Below are 16,937 nucleotides of genomic sequence, written 5' to 3'. Positions count from 1 at the left end.
GGGGCTGGCCAAAGTTAACACACATTATTTATGCAATCATCTCTCAATGAAGTGGAGAGGGTTACCTGTTCAAACCCCCCCCCCCCCCACATTTTTTGGCAATAGTCCATCAGATGGGGTGAGGAATCTGATAAGTGGATCTTATACTTTTGTATTTAAATACTCATATTAATATATGTTATGCTTATGTTGGCCAAAAATGTTTGTGTCTAATGTTTATGTGCAAAATGACATTATTTTTTTTCTTGTTTGACTCCACAGTTTCCTTCAACACCACAGGAATGGCAGACTGTGGCCTCCCATGTCCACATCATCCCACCCGAGGTCATACTATAATTACAAGGGGTATAATAGTATAGTGATGTTGGCAGTGGTGTCAGCTACTTATGAGTTCTTCTATTTGGACGTGGGGAAAAATGGCCGGATGTCGGATGGTGGAGTGATCACCCAGACGGAGTTCTACTGGCATCTCCAGAATGGCAGCTTGGGCTTGCCACCTCCAGAAGACAATGTGGAAGGACTTTGTCTTCATTGTGGAAGAAGCCTCTGTGCTGGGGGACCATGTTATGCGCCTATTCCTTATGAGGACCCTCACCCCAGACCATAGGGTTTTTAATTAATGGCTGGCTAGAGTCAGAAGGGTGGTGGAGAACACTTTTGGGATAATGGCCAGCCGGTTCCACCTATTTTTGACACCACATGGCGGAATATAAACTAAACCATATAGTGCTTGCCTGCTGCATTCTGCACAATTTTAACCAAACAATGTGACCTCAGTTGGGCCTGAGGCCAACTTTCCAGAACCTTCAAACCTGACAGAACTTGAAGCTGGCTGTCCTGGCTTGCCCTCCCCCCAAAGCACCCATGAGGTTAGAAACAGATACATGGAGTACTTTGCGGGTAGGGGGGTCATTGATATGCCGACTATGTCTGAGAGATATTTTTTAAATTAATTTATATTTGAAACTAGAATAATATTTGTTTTCATTTACTGCTTGAGTTTCTTTTAGCTGTCTCCTAGGTTTTTGTTTTTTGATTTTTTTTTGGCTCTTTTTCTTCAACAGTGCAAACCAAATTTCTTTGAGACATGAGGTGACAGTCTCTTCTTCATATAATATTATTAACACCTTGTTTATGTTGTTAATGTATGTAGTGCATTACTGACAAAAATATTCAACATTTTCAGCACCATTACAGAAATTTATGGAGTCATGAAAACGGCGTGATTGGGACAAATGAAAAAGCACTGTGGGTGTTATTTACTAAAGGAAAATCCATTTTGCACTACAAGTGCACTGCAAAAGTGTATTTGAAATGACACTTATACTCATCGTAACATTATCTTTCACAATAAAAAAACAAATTGGGCTAACTTTACTGTTGTCTTATTTTTTAAGTCAAAATTTTTTATTTTTTCCAAAAAATTTCAGTTGTAAAACCGCTGCCAAATATAATACGACATAAGTATTGCAACAACTGGCATTTTATTCTCTAGGGTGTCTGAAAAAAATATATAAAGTTTGGGGGTTCTCAGTAATTTTCTAGAAAAAAAATAATTTTAACGTGTAGACACCTAGTCTGAAAATAGGCCCGGTGGATTTGCCTTTAGTAAATAACCCCCATTGTCACAAAAAACACCAACTTTACTACAAAAACTGCTTTTGAGCATTGAAAGAAGAAGCCACACATTTTTGATGATAATAAAATGTTTTACTCAAAGTACATTCACATGTACATTTATAAAAGGGTTTTTCAACAAACCAACATATTTGGTGTATAACATTATTTTTCGTAACATTAATATAACTAGCCACTTTCGTTAAAACAGGCATGTTTCAAAGCAAAAAAACATACACAACTCAGGAACTTACAAATTTCAACTTTGAAAAGTGAAGGCAATATCAGACATGAGTACATCCAAACTGTGTTGATATTGCCTTCATCCGATGGGGTGATGTCACCTCTGTAAAAGCCAAATTTTGAAAATGCACACAAATTGGGATTTAAACTGGGTATTTTCCTCCTGATCCCATGCCTAATGTCAGCATCTGCTATCTCCCATCATGGGTTATCAATGTACGTGTTTTGGGGGTGCAACCCCTTCATCCCAGCCACTTTAGTAGTGAGGAAGGGGTTGCACCCACAAAACAGGTACATTGATCTCCAGTGAAGGCAGATAGCACGTGTTAACACACTGTGTGCATCTTCAAAATTTGGCTTTTAAAAAAATAAATAAAACTAGATTTTAAAATCTCAAATCGATGATATCTAGTTTTGTGTGTTTTTAGATTCTCCCTAAAACATCAATGATGTTCTTCATTTTTTGTTGAGATTCTCTAAATCGTGATTGCACCCCATTATCTCCCCAATGAGGATATGGGCACTTTCACTGGTAAAATTACATTGTTCTTCCACAACATCCACATCACCTAAAAATAAACAGGTATATATCTATTACCTGAAGCTCTGGTCCCAGACACTCACCTGTTGTGGTGACAGTTTTGCCAAATTCAACAACCTCTCCTTCCTCCTCCTCCTCCTCTGCTTCTGGTGTTGGTATTTCCCCTTTTTTGGGAGGTGTGGGGTTCCTGGTGTCCTCAGACGTCCATAGTCTTCCCTCCCCTAAGCGAATGTAAAAAAGGAATACTTAGCACACCGATATTTGAGGGCAGAAATAGTAATATGAAACATTGCTTGGAAGTGTCGTACAGTTGTCTTTTGTGGCAGAGTTCAAAGCTGAAAACATTATTTTTTACACTTTATAAAGCTGGAATACTTACCTGTTTTGTACAAGTTTCACAGATGAAGCCCCCCCCCTATAATGTCCACTAGAGAACATGGGTAGGACACCCTAATAAAAAGGGTGTTCTGGTGTCCCACACTAGTGCTCCTGAGTCCAGATGTGTAAACAGCTGCTGAGTGTCCTCTCTTTTACACTGAATCGAGTTTGCATTTCATTCTAGTCACAAACCCATCTAGACAACAAACTTCTTTGACTAGAAATAGGCCTGAACAAATGTAGTTAACTGCAACTTCACAAAACATTGTATTTTAGTGGGCGAACGAATGATCTTTCCTACGACCGATTGAACCCATGAACATGAAAGCAGCCATTTTAAACTGTACAACACTAAAGAAAAGCACATGAAGCAGTATGCAAGTAATAATAATAATAATAATATGAACACACTGCTTACTTTTTTGAAGAACTTGCTTGATCTTTCTGTACTGATCATACTCCCTCAGTTTCAGGTCTGACCAGCATTTCCTCAATTGATCCTTGGATAGTCGTACCCCAAAATTCTTCTGCAGACTCTTCACAACTTTAGCCATGATCTTGGCCTTTCTCATATTTGGATTTGGGCAAGGTCCATACTTCCCATCATAGTCATTCCTCTTCAATATGTCCACCATCTCCAACATCTCTACAAGGACATAAGGACATATTTGAGGCCTTAAATCTTCTCCTCCGGGATCAGAAAGTTTCTGGCTCTGAGCTTTCCTCATCCTCCTCGTTGCTGTAATTTGCACGCACCTGCTGTGTCTCCGTCATGTGCTCTCCTCACTACGCCAAAAGAGAAAGGCCAGGGAATAGACTAGAATGTACGTCAGGGGCGGGCGGAGTTTCACGCATGCATAGTGTATATAAAACGTAACATGCATGAAGCGTACATATGATCTGTGAGCAGAGGACAGAGTATCGGAAGCGACAATCATTATAATGAAAGTACAATTTAAACTTGGTGCATCAGTGGCCTCTATTGCTTTGAAATTGAGGCCTATGTTGAGTCAAGATTAGGAGAGTTTAGCCTGACATTAGGGTTTGTCTTGTGTTGTGTCTTGCAGAGAAAATGGATGGGTTCAAAGACTACAGTTTTCTCCCAATCTTCATTGACAAGTACAGGGAGCTGCCCTGTCTGTGGAAAGTGAAACACACCCATTATAACAACAAATTAATGAGGCAGGCAGCTCTGGAGAAACTGCTGGAGTTGGTGATGCCGGTGGTCCCCACGGCAAACATTCCCTATTTAAAAGCCAAAATTGGTCGCCTGAGTAGCACATCTCTGAGGGAGCACAAGAAGATCCAGGATTTCCAGAGGTCAAGAGCTGCAGCAGATCACATTTATGTCCCCGGGTTGTGGTACTATGACAGACTGCATTTTCTGTTAGACCAGACTGAAAGCTTCCTTCCACCCCAGCTGAGGCTTCTGATGTCCAGCCTGGGACTTCCAGCTAGGAAGAAGTGTAGAAACCCAGCTTTAGCCAGGTATAGCATTGTTCTACATATTTTTTTTTTGTAAAAATTAATGAGGTTAACTAGATGTAATTATTGATCTCTAATTGCTGATTTAATAAAGTGTTTTACATATCAATAGACAGTAGTAGCCAAAAATAATTGAGACAAGAATCAAAAATGCTTGGGTCAGAATGATAGTCTTTTCTATTTGTTAACATTCAATTTGCAACAGTCATGAGCTGAAAATTGTGAACCAAAAACTAAAAGTGTGTCCCTTTTTCATACAGAGGAAGACCTCAGCCAGGAGGAGGCCATGGAATTTGGCAGCGAGGAAGTGGCTGGGAAATTTGGCAGCCAGGAGGAGGCAGGGGTTAGTGGCAGCCAGGAGGTGGGCAGGCCTAGGAGCCTCACAGAATCCCAGGTCCCTCCCCTCTGCCTTCCAACCAAAAGACCCAGGAAGCGGATGAACGTGGAGGCAGGGGTTAGTGGCAGCCAGGAGGTGGGCAGGCCTAGGAGCCTCACAGAATCCCAGGTCCCTCCCCTCTGCCTTCCAACCAAAAGACCCAGGAAGGGGAGGAACGTGGAGGAGTCAGCGCTCAGGCTGATTGGGGAGGCTTCAGTGGCCCTCAAAACCACCCCCACTCTTCAAGAGGCCTTTGCCATCATGGCTGCATGCAAAATGCAGAAAATGGAGGAGGGGCAATCCCGCATGTGTGAAGAACTAATTTATCTTACACTAATTAAGGGGTTGAGGGGACAACTCACCAACAAAACCCACCTGTGTGAGTTGGACCATCCTCCTACTCCTTCTGCCACACCGTGGAAGGAAGCCCAGAGAGTGATGGCCTGGGTTCAGTCTGGTCTGACAAAAGATGCAGGCTCTTGTATGACCACAGCTATGTCATCTGCTGCTGTTCCTGATCTCTTGGACTTCTGGACCAGATTGTACTCTCTTATATATGGACTCCTCAGGCCACCAATTTTGCCTTTTCACCAATTTCAGCAGTTTCTCCAGTGTTGCCTTTCTCTTTATTTGATTATGACCCCTAATAAAGGTTTTTTTGTTAAAGAAATACTTGCGTATGTGTTTTACTTAAGAAAGGACAGTTTATTTGTGAGTAGGCAGGTACATTTCAAAAATGCAAAGTCAAATTAACAAGGGACACCAACACCAAACAACCTCCTCGAGATTAAAAAATAAAATAAAAAGATAATAATGGTGTTGTGGTAAGTTGACACACAAAACACACAAAAAAATTATGGAGATCACCAAAATAAAAAAGGAGATCTTGATCTTGGCGTTGCACAGACCTTTCTGCAAGGCCTTTCCGGAAATGTCTCATCCTCTGCTCCCTCTGCGACGGCAAGATAAGGTCCGCAACCTTATCCTTGTACCGTGGATCAAGGAGAGTGGCCAGCCAGTAATGGTTCCTCTCCTTGATCCGAAGAATACAAGGATCCTTCCGCAGGATCAGGGAGGCCATGCAGTATAGGTTAGTTGAGGCATTCGGTCCGGAGTCCTCTGGGTCACCAAGCTACCTCCTCCCAGCCAGGTACAAGTCCACGGGTTTCTTGGGACTGTAAATCATTCCTACAAGACTGCTGCTGCTGATGCTGAGTGCCAGGCCCCACCTCCATGCTGACATAATCCTCCTCCTCCTCCTCCTTCTCCTCCTTGTCCTCTTCCTGTGTGATGGGTGGGACAGCAGGAACACTGTCTGGATAAAGGGGGCCTTGAGAGGCAAGGAAGTCCTCCCCTTCTTGCCTCTGTTCTGCCTCAAGTGCCCTGTCCATTATTCCATGCAGCGTATACTCCAACAGGTGGACAAGAGGTACAGTGTCACTGATGCATGCATGGTCACTGCTCACCATCCTCGTGGCCTCCTCAAATGGTAACAGGATAGTGCATGCATCCCTGATCATGCCCCACTGGCGTGGTGAAAAAAACCAAAAAAAAATTAGCTCCCCTGACCCTGTCCTGGTGCCGTAATCGCACAGGTACTCATTGATGGCCCTCTGCTGCATGTGCAGCCACAGCAGCATGGCCAACGTTGAGTTCCACCTGGTGGGCATGTCACATATAAGGCGGTTCTTGGGCAGGTTCAACTCTTTTTGGAGCTCAGCCAGCTGAGCACTGGCATTATATGATCGGGAGAATGCACACAGACTTTCCTGGCCTGCCTCAGGACATCCTGTAAGCCCGTGTACCTGTCCAAGAACCGCTGCACCACCAGGTTAAGGACGTGAGGCACATGGGTCAGTTGTCCCTGTCGGAGGGCAGAAAGGAGGTTGGTGCCAGTGTCGCAAACCACTATTCCTGGCTTAAGCTGGCATGGCGTCAACCACGTCTCGGCCTGCCCCTGCAGAGCTTACAGTGTGGCTCCTGTCCCCCAAGCACACCAGCGCAAGCACGGCATGGCATCTTTTTACCTGCGTACTTGCATAGCCCCTTAAACGCCTATGGAGCACCGCTGGTTCTGAGGACAAAGCACAGGAAGAGGCCATGGAGGAAAAAGAGGGGGGGTGGATGAGAGAGGTATGTCAAAACCAGTAGTAGCATTTTGAAAGCGTGGTGGCGGAACAATCTCCAACACTACTGCACCTTGTCCTGCATCCTTCTCAGCTGCCAGAAGAGTGACCCAATGCGCCGTGAAAGATAGGTAACATCCCTGTCCATGCCTGCTGGACCATGAGTCAGCGGTAATATGCACCTTACCACTGACCTCCCTGTCCAGCGAGGCATGGACATTGCCTTCCACATGCCGGTAGAGAGCTGGTATCACCTTCCGTGAGAAGAAAAGTGGTGTTTGGGAACCTGCCACTCAGGAACCACACATTGAACAAACTCACGGAAGGGGGCCGAGTCTACAAACTGAAAAGGCAGCAATTTAGCCAAGCTAGCATTCAACCGCTGGGCATGTGGATGGCTGGGAGTGAACTTCTTTCGATGGTCAAGCAGCTGGGGCAGGGAAATTTGCCTGGTACAATCCGACGTCGGTGTACTGCTATCAGAGTGCCCGCAAGTACTTTGCTGTGACACACCTAATTCTACACCTTCATTCCTCCCTGCACAGCCGGAGCTTTGCGGTCTGATTCAGTTGGTGAGCTGCCCTTAAGCTGGCCCCCAGAGGGCATCCTGCCTCATTGGAGATGTGCCTCCTCCTCTCTCCTATCAGGCACCCACGTGTTGTCTGTGACCTCATCATCCCCTCCCTCTTCATCACTGGAGCAAACCTGGCAGTATGCTGAAGCTGGAACATGACTGCCAGATTGCCCTCCTTCTTGAGCATCCCCTCTCTCTGCGCTCACACTACTGCCTTCCTCTAGTTTGATATTGTAATCAGAGCCTCCAAAATGCTGGGCATCCTCCTGGAGCATGTACCCAACACTGTGCTCAAACAGTTCGGGGGACTCTTCAGGAGATCATGGTGGGTCTAGGTGACTGATGCCATTGAGACGAAGGAAGAGGACGCATGGGCAGCTGCTTTGCCTGTACCCTGAGCCTGGGTGAGAGAGGATGAGGAGGATGAGGAGGGCTTGGTCATCTACTCTACCAAGTCTTCGGCATGTTGCTGTTCAACATGTCCAGCTGCTGAAAATAAGGACAAGTGTGTCCCATGGCCACATGCTGATGATGATGCACCGTGTCCACGACCAGCACTGTTGCCTCTAGACACAGATCCTGTTTGCTCTCTTTTATTGGCTCGTGACTGGCTGCCTCTCCTTGTTGGCCTTCCAGACATTCTAATGGCCTGCAGGGAGATGAGAACACCAGCAATTGGGGGTAGCTTCAGGTGTATACTGTGCAGGAGGCCCAATATACCAACTGTAACTGCTCCAGATGCCTGTGATATAGAAACGGAACAACACCAGCAATTGAGGGTAACTTCAGGTGTATACTGTGCAGGAGGCACACCCCACCCACTCTAAATGCAGCATATGCCTGTTTTGCAGAAACAGAACAACACCAGCAATAAGGGGTAGCTTCAGGTGTATACTGTGCAGGATGCACACTACACCCACTGTAAATGCTGCAGATGCCTGTGTTACAGAAACAGAACAACACCAGCAATAAGGGGTAGCTTCAGATGTATACTGTGCAGGAAGCACACTAAACCCACTGTAAATGCTGCAGATGCCTGTGTTACAGAAACAGAACAACACCAGCAATAAGGGGTAGCTTCAGGTGTATACTGTGCAGGGGGCACACTACAAACACTGTACATGCTGCAGATGCCTGTGTTACAGAAACAGAACAACAGTAGCAATAAGGGGTAGCGTCAGGCGTATACTGTGCAGGAGACGCACTACTGTCACTGTAGCTGCTGCAGATGCCTGTGCTACAGAAACATAACATCACCAGCAATAAGGGGTAGCTTTAGGTCATAATGTGTAGGAGGCACACTACAAACACTGTAAATGCTGCAGATGCCTGTGTTACAGAAACAGAACACCAGCAATAAGGGGTAGCTTCAGGTGTATACTGTGCAGGAAGCAAACTACTGTCAATGTAACTGCTGCAGATGCCTGTGTTACAGAAACAGAACAGCACTAGCAATAAGGGGTAGCTTTAGGTGTATACTGTGCAGGAGGCACACTACACCCACTGTAAATGCTGCTGATGCCTGTGTTACAGAAACAGAACAACACCAGCAATAAGGGGTGACTTCAGGTGTATACTGTGCAGGAGGCACACTACACCCACTGTAAATGCAACAGATGCCTGTGTTACAGAAACAGAACAACACCAGCAATAAGGGGTAGCTTCAGTTGTATACTGTGTAGGAAGCACACTAAACCCACTGTAAATGCTGCAGATGCCTGTGTTACAGAAACAGAACAACACCAGCAATAAGGGGTAGCTTCAGGTGTATACTGTGCAGGGGGCACACTACAAACACTGTACATGCTGCAGATGCCTGTGTTACAGAAACAGAACAACACTAGCAATAAGGGGTAGCGTCAGGCGTATACTGTGCAGGAGACACACTACTGTCACTGTAGCTGCTGCAGATGCCTGTGCTACAGAAACATAACATCACCAGCAATAAGGGGTAGCTTTAGGTCATAATGTGTAGGAGGCACACTACAAACACTGTAAATGCTGCAGATGCCTGTGTTACAGAAACAGAACACCAGCAATAAGGGGTAGCTTCAGGTGTATACTGTGCAGGAAGCAAACTACTGTCAATGAAACTGCTGCAGATGCCTGTGTTACAGAACAGCACTAGCAATGAGGGGTAGCTTTAGGTGTATATTGTGCAGGAAGCACACTAAACCAACTGTAAATGCTGCAGATGCCTGTGTTACAGAAACAGAACAACACTAGCAATAAGGGGCAGCTTCAGGTGTATACTGTGTAGGAGGCACACTACTTTCACTGCTGCAAATGCCTGTGTTACAAAAACAGAACAACACCAGCAATAAGGGGTAGCTTCAGGTGTATACTGTGCAGGAAGCACACTAAACCCACTGTAAATGCTGCAGATGCCTGTGTTACAGAAACAGAACAACACCAGCAATAAGGGGTGACTTCAGGTGTATACTGTGCAGGAGGCACACTACACCCACTGTAAATGCAACAGATGCCTGTGTTACAGAAACAGAACAACACCAGCAATAAGGGGTAGCTTCAGTTGTATACTGTGCAGGAAGCACACTAAACCCACTGTGAATGCTGCAGATGCCTGTGTTACAGAAACAGAACAACACCAGCAATAAGGGGTAGCTTCAGGTGTATACTGTGCAGGAAGCACACTAAACCCACTGTAAATGCTGCAGATGCCTGTGTTACAGAAACAGAACAACACCAGCAATAAGGGGTAGCTTCAGGTGTATACTGTGCAGGGGCACACTACAAACACTGTACATGCTGCAGATGCCTGTGTTACAGAAACAGAACAACACCAGCAATAAGGGGTAGCTTCAGGTGTATACTTTTCAGGAGGCACACTACACCCACTGTAAATGTTGCAGGTGCCTGTGCTACAGAAACAGAGCAACGCCAGCAATATGGGGTAGCTTCAGGTGTATACTGTGCAGGAGGCCCAATACACCAACTGTAACTGCTCCAGATGCCTGTGGTATAGAAACGGAACAACACCAGAAATTGGGGGTAGCTTCAGGTGTATACTCTGCAGGAGGCACACCCCACCCACTCTAAATGCTTAAATGCTGCAGATGCCTGTTTTACAGAAACAGAACAACACCAGCAATAAGGGGTAGCTTCAGGTGTATACTGTGCAGGAGGCACACCCCACCCACTCTAAATGCTGCAGATGCCTATTTTACAGAAACAGAACAACACCAGCAATAAGGGGTAGCTTCAGGTGTATACTGTGCAGGAGGCACACTACACCCACTATAAATGCTGCAGATGCCTGTTTTACAGAAGCAGAACAATGCCAGCAATAAGGGGTTGCTTCAGATGTATACTGTGCAGGAGGCACACCCCACCCACTCTAAATGCTGCAGATGCCCGTTTTACATCAACAGAACAATACCAGCAATAAGGGGTAGCTTCAGGTGTATACTGTGCAGGAGGCACACTACACCCACTATAAATGCTGCAGATGCCTGTGTTACAGAAACAGAACAACACTAGCAATAAGGGGTAGCTTCAGGTGTATACTGTGCATGAGGGACACTACACCCACTGTAAATGCTGCAGATGCCTGTGTTACAGAAACAGAACAACACCAGCAATAAGGGGTAACTTCAGGTGTATACTCTGCAGGAGGCACACAACACCCACTGTAATTGCTCCAGATGCCTGTGTTACATAAACAGAACAACACCAGAAATAAGGGGTAGCTTCGGGTGTATACTGTGCAGGAGGTACACTACACCCACTGTAAATGCTGTAGATGCCTGTGCTACAGAAACATAACATAACCAGCAATAAGGGGTAGCTTTAGGTGTATAATGTGCAGGAGGCACACTACAAACTCTGTAAATGCTGCAGATGCCTGTGTTACAGAAACAGAACACCAGAAATAAGGGGTAGCTTCAGGTGTATACTGTGCAGGAAGCAAACTACTGTCAATGTAACTGCTGCAGATGCCTGTGTTACAGAAACAGAACAACACTAGCAATAAGGGGCAGCTTCAGGTGTATACTGTGCAGGAAGCACACTAAACCCACTGTAAATGCTGCAGATGCCTGTGTTACAGAAACAGAACAACACCAGCAATAAGGGGTAGCTTCAGATGTATACTGTGTAGGAGGCACACTACTGTCACTGCTGCAGATGCCTGTATTACAGAAACAGAACAACACCAGCAATAAGGGGTAGCTTCAGGTGTATACTGTGCAGGGGGCACACTACAAACACTGTACATGCTGCAGATGCCTGTGTTACAGAAACAGAACAACACCAGCAATAAGGGGTAGCTTCAGGTGTATACTTTTCAGGAGGCACACTACACCCACTGTAAATGTTGCAGGTGCCTGTGCTACAGAAACAGAGCAACACCAGCAATACGGGGTAGCTTCAGGTGTATACTGTGCAGGAGGCCCAATACACCAACTGTAACTGCTCCAGATGCCTGTGGTATAGAAACGGAACAACACCAGCAATTGGGGGTAGCTTCAGGTGTATACTGTGCAGGAGGCACACCCCACCCACTCTAAATGCTGCAGATGCCTGTTTTACAGAAACAGAACAACACCAGCAATAAGGGGTAACTTCAGGTGTATACTGTGCAGGAGGCACACAACACCCACTGTAATTGCTGCAGATGCCTGTGTTACAGAAGCAGAACAACACCAGCGATAAGGGGTAGCTTCAGGTGTATACTTTGCAGGAGGCATACAACATCCACTGTGAATTTTGCAGGTGCCTGTGTTACAGAAACAGAGCAACACCAGCAATACGGGTAGCTTCAGGTGTATACTGTGCAGGAGGCACACAACACCCACTCTAAATGCTGCAGATGCCTGTTTTACTGAAACAGAACAATACCAGAAATAAGGGGTAGCTTAAGGTGTATACTGGGCAGGAGGCACACCACAACCACTGTAAATGCTGCAGATGCCTGTGTTACAGAAACAGAACAACACCAGCAATAAGGGGTAACTTCAGGTGTATACTGTGCAGGAGGCACACAACACCTACTGTAACCGCGCTAGGTTCACAAGCAAAAAGACACTGTCCCTGCCTATCCTGCTCTTTCCCTGCACGCCAACACACTACACAAGGCTGCCTACTAAACCCCCTGAGCTATAATTGGCCACAGCCATCTTGCCTGTGGCCAATTATGGCTCCCCTCGCTGCCGGCGCTGTGATTGGCCAAGCATGCGGGTTCAAAGTGCATGCTTAGGCAATCATGAGCCAGCAATGCACTGCGATGGCGCAGTGCATTGTGGGCTGTGAGCGCCACGCGAATATGGCGCAAATGGCCCACAAAGTTCTGGATTCGCCGAACAAGCAAACAGCCGGTGTTCGAGTCGAACATGCGTTCGACTCGAACACCAAGCTCATCCCTATTTGTGAGCAGTCTGTGAGAAGTCTGTGTGAATATGAGCAGCAAAAAAACTTAATTCTTCTAGCATTATAAAGAAAAAGAGAATGCGCTGCATTAAACAATTTTTTACATTGCAGCTTGATGAATGTGCTATATCCTTTACAAATGCTAGTTTTACCAGACCGAACGCTTCAGTCTCGTAATTTATTCTGAGCATGGCACTTTGTGCTTCAGACTTGTCAACGCACGATTGGAATTTACACAATCGGATTTTGTTGTCGGAAAATTTTAGATCCAGCTCTCAAACATTGTGTTTCGGAAATTCCGACAGAAAAAGTCAGTTGGAGCCCACACACGATCGGATTTTCCGACATCATCCTATCGCACATTTTCCATCAGAAAGTCCGACTGTGTGTACAGGGCATAAGAGTGCTGCATTTAGCATTGCCTAGTTATATAGTAAACAAATAAGGCTACATGTTGAAATTAAAATTACACATACATGCTTTGTTTATATTTTTTTTCTCCAGGGCCAAGCACAACATGTTCAGAAGAATCTTGTGGCAACCTTGGTGTATGTCTACAACAGTGGGATGGATTTACATGTGATTGCACCATGACGACCTATGCAGGGCCAGTCTGTAATGACCGTAAGTTTCTTATATACTATAAATAAACATCCATGGACTGGATATATACTTTAAAAAGTGCAAATGCAATAGATAGTCTGTATTACATTTGCATGAAATATTTACCAGGGCAATACAAAAATAAAAAAAGGGGAAAAACTGGTAACCTAGGATTGTGACCTAGCAGAAGTATGTATCTTGCAATTCTAAGTTCATAATCATGTTGTAACTTATAGATCTAAAAAGTGAACAGCTGTAAACATTTGGTGTGATAACGTATAATTAGGGATGAGCCGAACAACCCCAGGTTTGGTTCAGGGGAGAACCTGCGAACGGACCAAAAGTTTGCGCGAACATTCGAACACTGTTAAAGTCTATGGGACCCGAACGTGAAAAATCCAAAGTGCGAATTTTTCAAGGATAATATGCAAGCTATTGTCCTGAAAAGTGTTTGGGGACTCTTGTCCTGCCCCAGGGGACATGTATCAATGCAATTTTTTTTTTAAAACTAATGTTTTTTCGGGAGCAGTGATTTTAATAATGCTTAAAGTGAAAGAATAAAAGTGAAATATTCCTTTAAGTATCATACCTTGGGGGTGTCAATAGTATGCCTGTAAAGTGGCGCTTGCTTCCCATGTTTAGAACAGTCCCTTCACAAAGTGACATTTGTAAGACCCCTTTCATACCGAGCCACCTAAGGCGTCAGTGTTAAAGCGCAGCTGAAAAGGGGTTAAATCCACCCGCAAAACATCGCCGGAGCAGCGTTTTGCCAGTGGTTTTGCCAGTGGTATCACAGCACTGTCCCACTAATTTCAATGGGGAGCAGTGGTGGACTTTTTCTGACGTCCTGCCAGCGCACCACTCCAGTGTGAAAGCCCTCGGGATTTCACACTGGAGTGAATGGAGCTGCTTTTTTTAGGTGCTATGCAGGCACTATTTTTAGCGCTGTAGCATCTGAAAAACACCTGTAGTGTAAAAGGGGTCTTAAGGAATAAAAGTAATTTAAAACTGCTTGCGGCTGTAATGTAATGTCGGGTCCCGGCAATATGGATGAAAATTATTGAGAAAAATGGCATGGGTTACCCCCAGCCCATTACCAGGCCCTTTGGGTCTTGTATGGATATTAAGGGGAACCCCGCACCTAAATTAAAAAAAGAAAAGGCATGGGGTCCCCAGGCCCTATATACTCTGAACAGCAATATACAGACGGTCCAAACAAGACAGGGAATGTAGGTTTGTTCTTAAGTTGTATCTGTTTGTAATTTGGAACAGGTACATTTTGTAAGTGTAGCTCCAGCCAAAAAATCTATTTTTTTACTTTTTGGATAATATAGGGAAGGGTTATCACCCCTGTAACATTTGTTTTGCTGTCTGTGCCCCTGTTCAGAAGATTTCACCTCACTTTCTGTCCCAATGACAATTTGATTTTGAAAAATTAGGGTTATTAGGGAAACAAGGATTGGTGATAAAGCATCAGTGGAGACACCTTTTTTCCCATATTTACTCTTACAGGAGAGAATTTCCCTTCCTAGGGGTATATTTCCTCTCACTTCCTGTTGTCTCCCTCCCTTTGTAAGTAGGAGTCATTTGTAAGTTGGATGTTTGAAAGTAGGGGACCGCCTGTATATACTATACAGCCTGCCCTACATACTCTGCAGAAAATTGTGCCTAGGTGTTGGTGGTACCAGAACACTTTAAGCCCTCACAGTTACTCTTGGTGGGTGCTGGAATGGGCCCTGCTGTGAAATATTATATCAAGAATTGTAATTACATGCCCCCCGTTGAACAGGGTCAGAAAAATTAGGCCATTGGTGGTGGTGTGTTGGTGTTGCCACAACACTGTAAGCCCTCACAGTTACTCTTGGTGGGCGCAGGAACAGGCCCTGCTGTGAAATATTAGATCATAAATTGTAATTGCAGGCCCCTGTTAAACAGGGGCAGAAAGATTGGGCCTTAGGCAGTGGTGGTGATGTTGGTGGTGGCACAACACTGTGAAGCTTTACAGATACTCTTGTTGAGTGCAGGAACAGATCCTGCTGCAAAATATTAGAGCATATATTGTAATTACATGCCCCTGTTAAACAGGAGCAGAAAAATTGGGCCTTAGGCACTGGTGTTGGTGCCACAACACTGCAACCCCTCACAGATACTTTAGTTGAGTGCAGGAACAAGCCCTGCTGTGAAATATTTGATTAAATATTGTAATTACATGCCCCTGTCAAACAGGGGCAGAAAAATTGGATCTTAGGTGCTGCCACAACACTGCAACCCCTCACAGATATTCTAGTTGAGCACAAGAATGACCCCTGCTGCAAAATATTATAGCAAAAACTATAATTATACACCCCTGTTAAACAGGGACTGAAAAATTGGGCTTTGGGCACTGGTGGTGGTGCCCTGAAACAAAAATGTTCTTAGAAGCTATCAACATGAACATTGAGGAGTAATAGGATAGCTACTCAGCATATCAGGATAGTCCCTCAGCATAGGCAGTCATCAAGGGATCTCACATTCATAGAAAAATCAATCAGGTGCTTGGTAGTTGGTGATCCAAGACTGATTCATTTTTATGAAGGTGAGCCGATCAGCTGAGTCTGTGGACAGGCACACTCTGTATTCGGTTACAAAGTCTCCAGCAGCACTGAATGAGCGTTCAGAAAGATTTTCAGAGATTTTTCCAGCCCAATACAGTTAAGAAAAATGAACAATTATGCACATAGTAAATGCTGCATAGATATAGGGAGAAGGATGTGTAGAAGACTCCAAGCTGCGGGCTCCACACATTAGAGCTGGACATGACAACACCTAGGTTGAAACAAAAAGGATAGTTCAATCAGTATATATTAGCAAAACATATACATAGCAAATTAATTCAGATGCTGGAATATCATTAAAATAAGCACAATCTGATGTCCCTCATAAAATTTAAAACTCTACAGACAGGAGGGAGAAGGAGGAGAAAAAAGGAGAAAAGGAGACATACAGAATATAGGGCCCAAAAGATCTTGTTCGGAAAGGGAAATGATATGGTCATTTCTCCATTCCCCCTGAGCTAAAGCCCTCCAAAAAGGGCCTGAAGCACACTGTATCATTTAAGCCAGGGGGGCGGGTAGCTTTTAAAGTGTATATCCATCGCAGTTCAAGTTGGAGGAGACTTATTCCAGTCTCCTCCCCTTGATCTGGGATGGATGTGGTCCAAAATCAAGAACTTAATCCTGGGAAAGACTCCACGATGAACTAAAGTGGTATGTCTCCCCAGAGGTAAATAGGGGTTGCAAACCTGCATACTATAGATGTGATGATGTGTTCTCTTCCAAAATGGGAGCTTGGTCTTCCCAACATAAAAGCAACCGCAGTCACATCTGGGAAGATAAATAACCCCAAAAGTTTTGCAGTTTGCAAAATGTAGAGCTTTGAAGGTGTGACTGTTAGGTAGGGTCAGGTTTCTACTGGTGTCCATAAATCTACAATAGCCGCAAGCGCCACACATAAACGTACTCTTGTATTTACAACGGCCCGACTCATTCTCTCCCCTATATTCACTCTTTACCAATCTGGAGGGAATCGATGTAGCTCTCCTGAAGGTGAAGAGGGGAACCTCTGGGA

General features: G+C 44.8%; 1 protein-coding gene across 30 annotated transcripts in view; it reads left to right on the top strand.

Annotated features, from left to right (window-relative positions):
* The window catches only part of LOC143934091 (neurexin-2-like), a 3,463,823-nt gene that overhangs the window by 2,404,859 nt on the left and 1,042,027 nt on the right, over positions 1-16,937 (top strand). For all 30 annotated transcript variants that reach the window (XM_077457482.1, XM_077457436.1, XM_077457661.1 and 27 more), the window contains one exon: positions 13,233-13,352. In XM_077457482.1, the coding sequence (XP_077313608.1) occupies positions 13,233-13,352 (120 nt within the window). The remainder of the gene's footprint in view (positions 1-13,232; positions 13,353-16,937) is intronic.

The sequence above is a fragment of the Lithobates pipiens genome, unplaced genomic scaffold (assembly GCF_037356315.1).
Source record: "Lithobates pipiens isolate NorthernLeopardFrog02 unplaced genomic scaffold, aLitPip1_a1.2 Scaffold_10, whole genome shotgun sequence".
Classification (NCBI taxonomy): Eukaryota; Metazoa; Chordata; class Amphibia; order Anura; family Ranidae; genus Lithobates; species Lithobates pipiens.
Note: the sequence above shows the minus strand (reverse complement) of the source record. Positions and strands in the feature narration are given on the sequence as shown.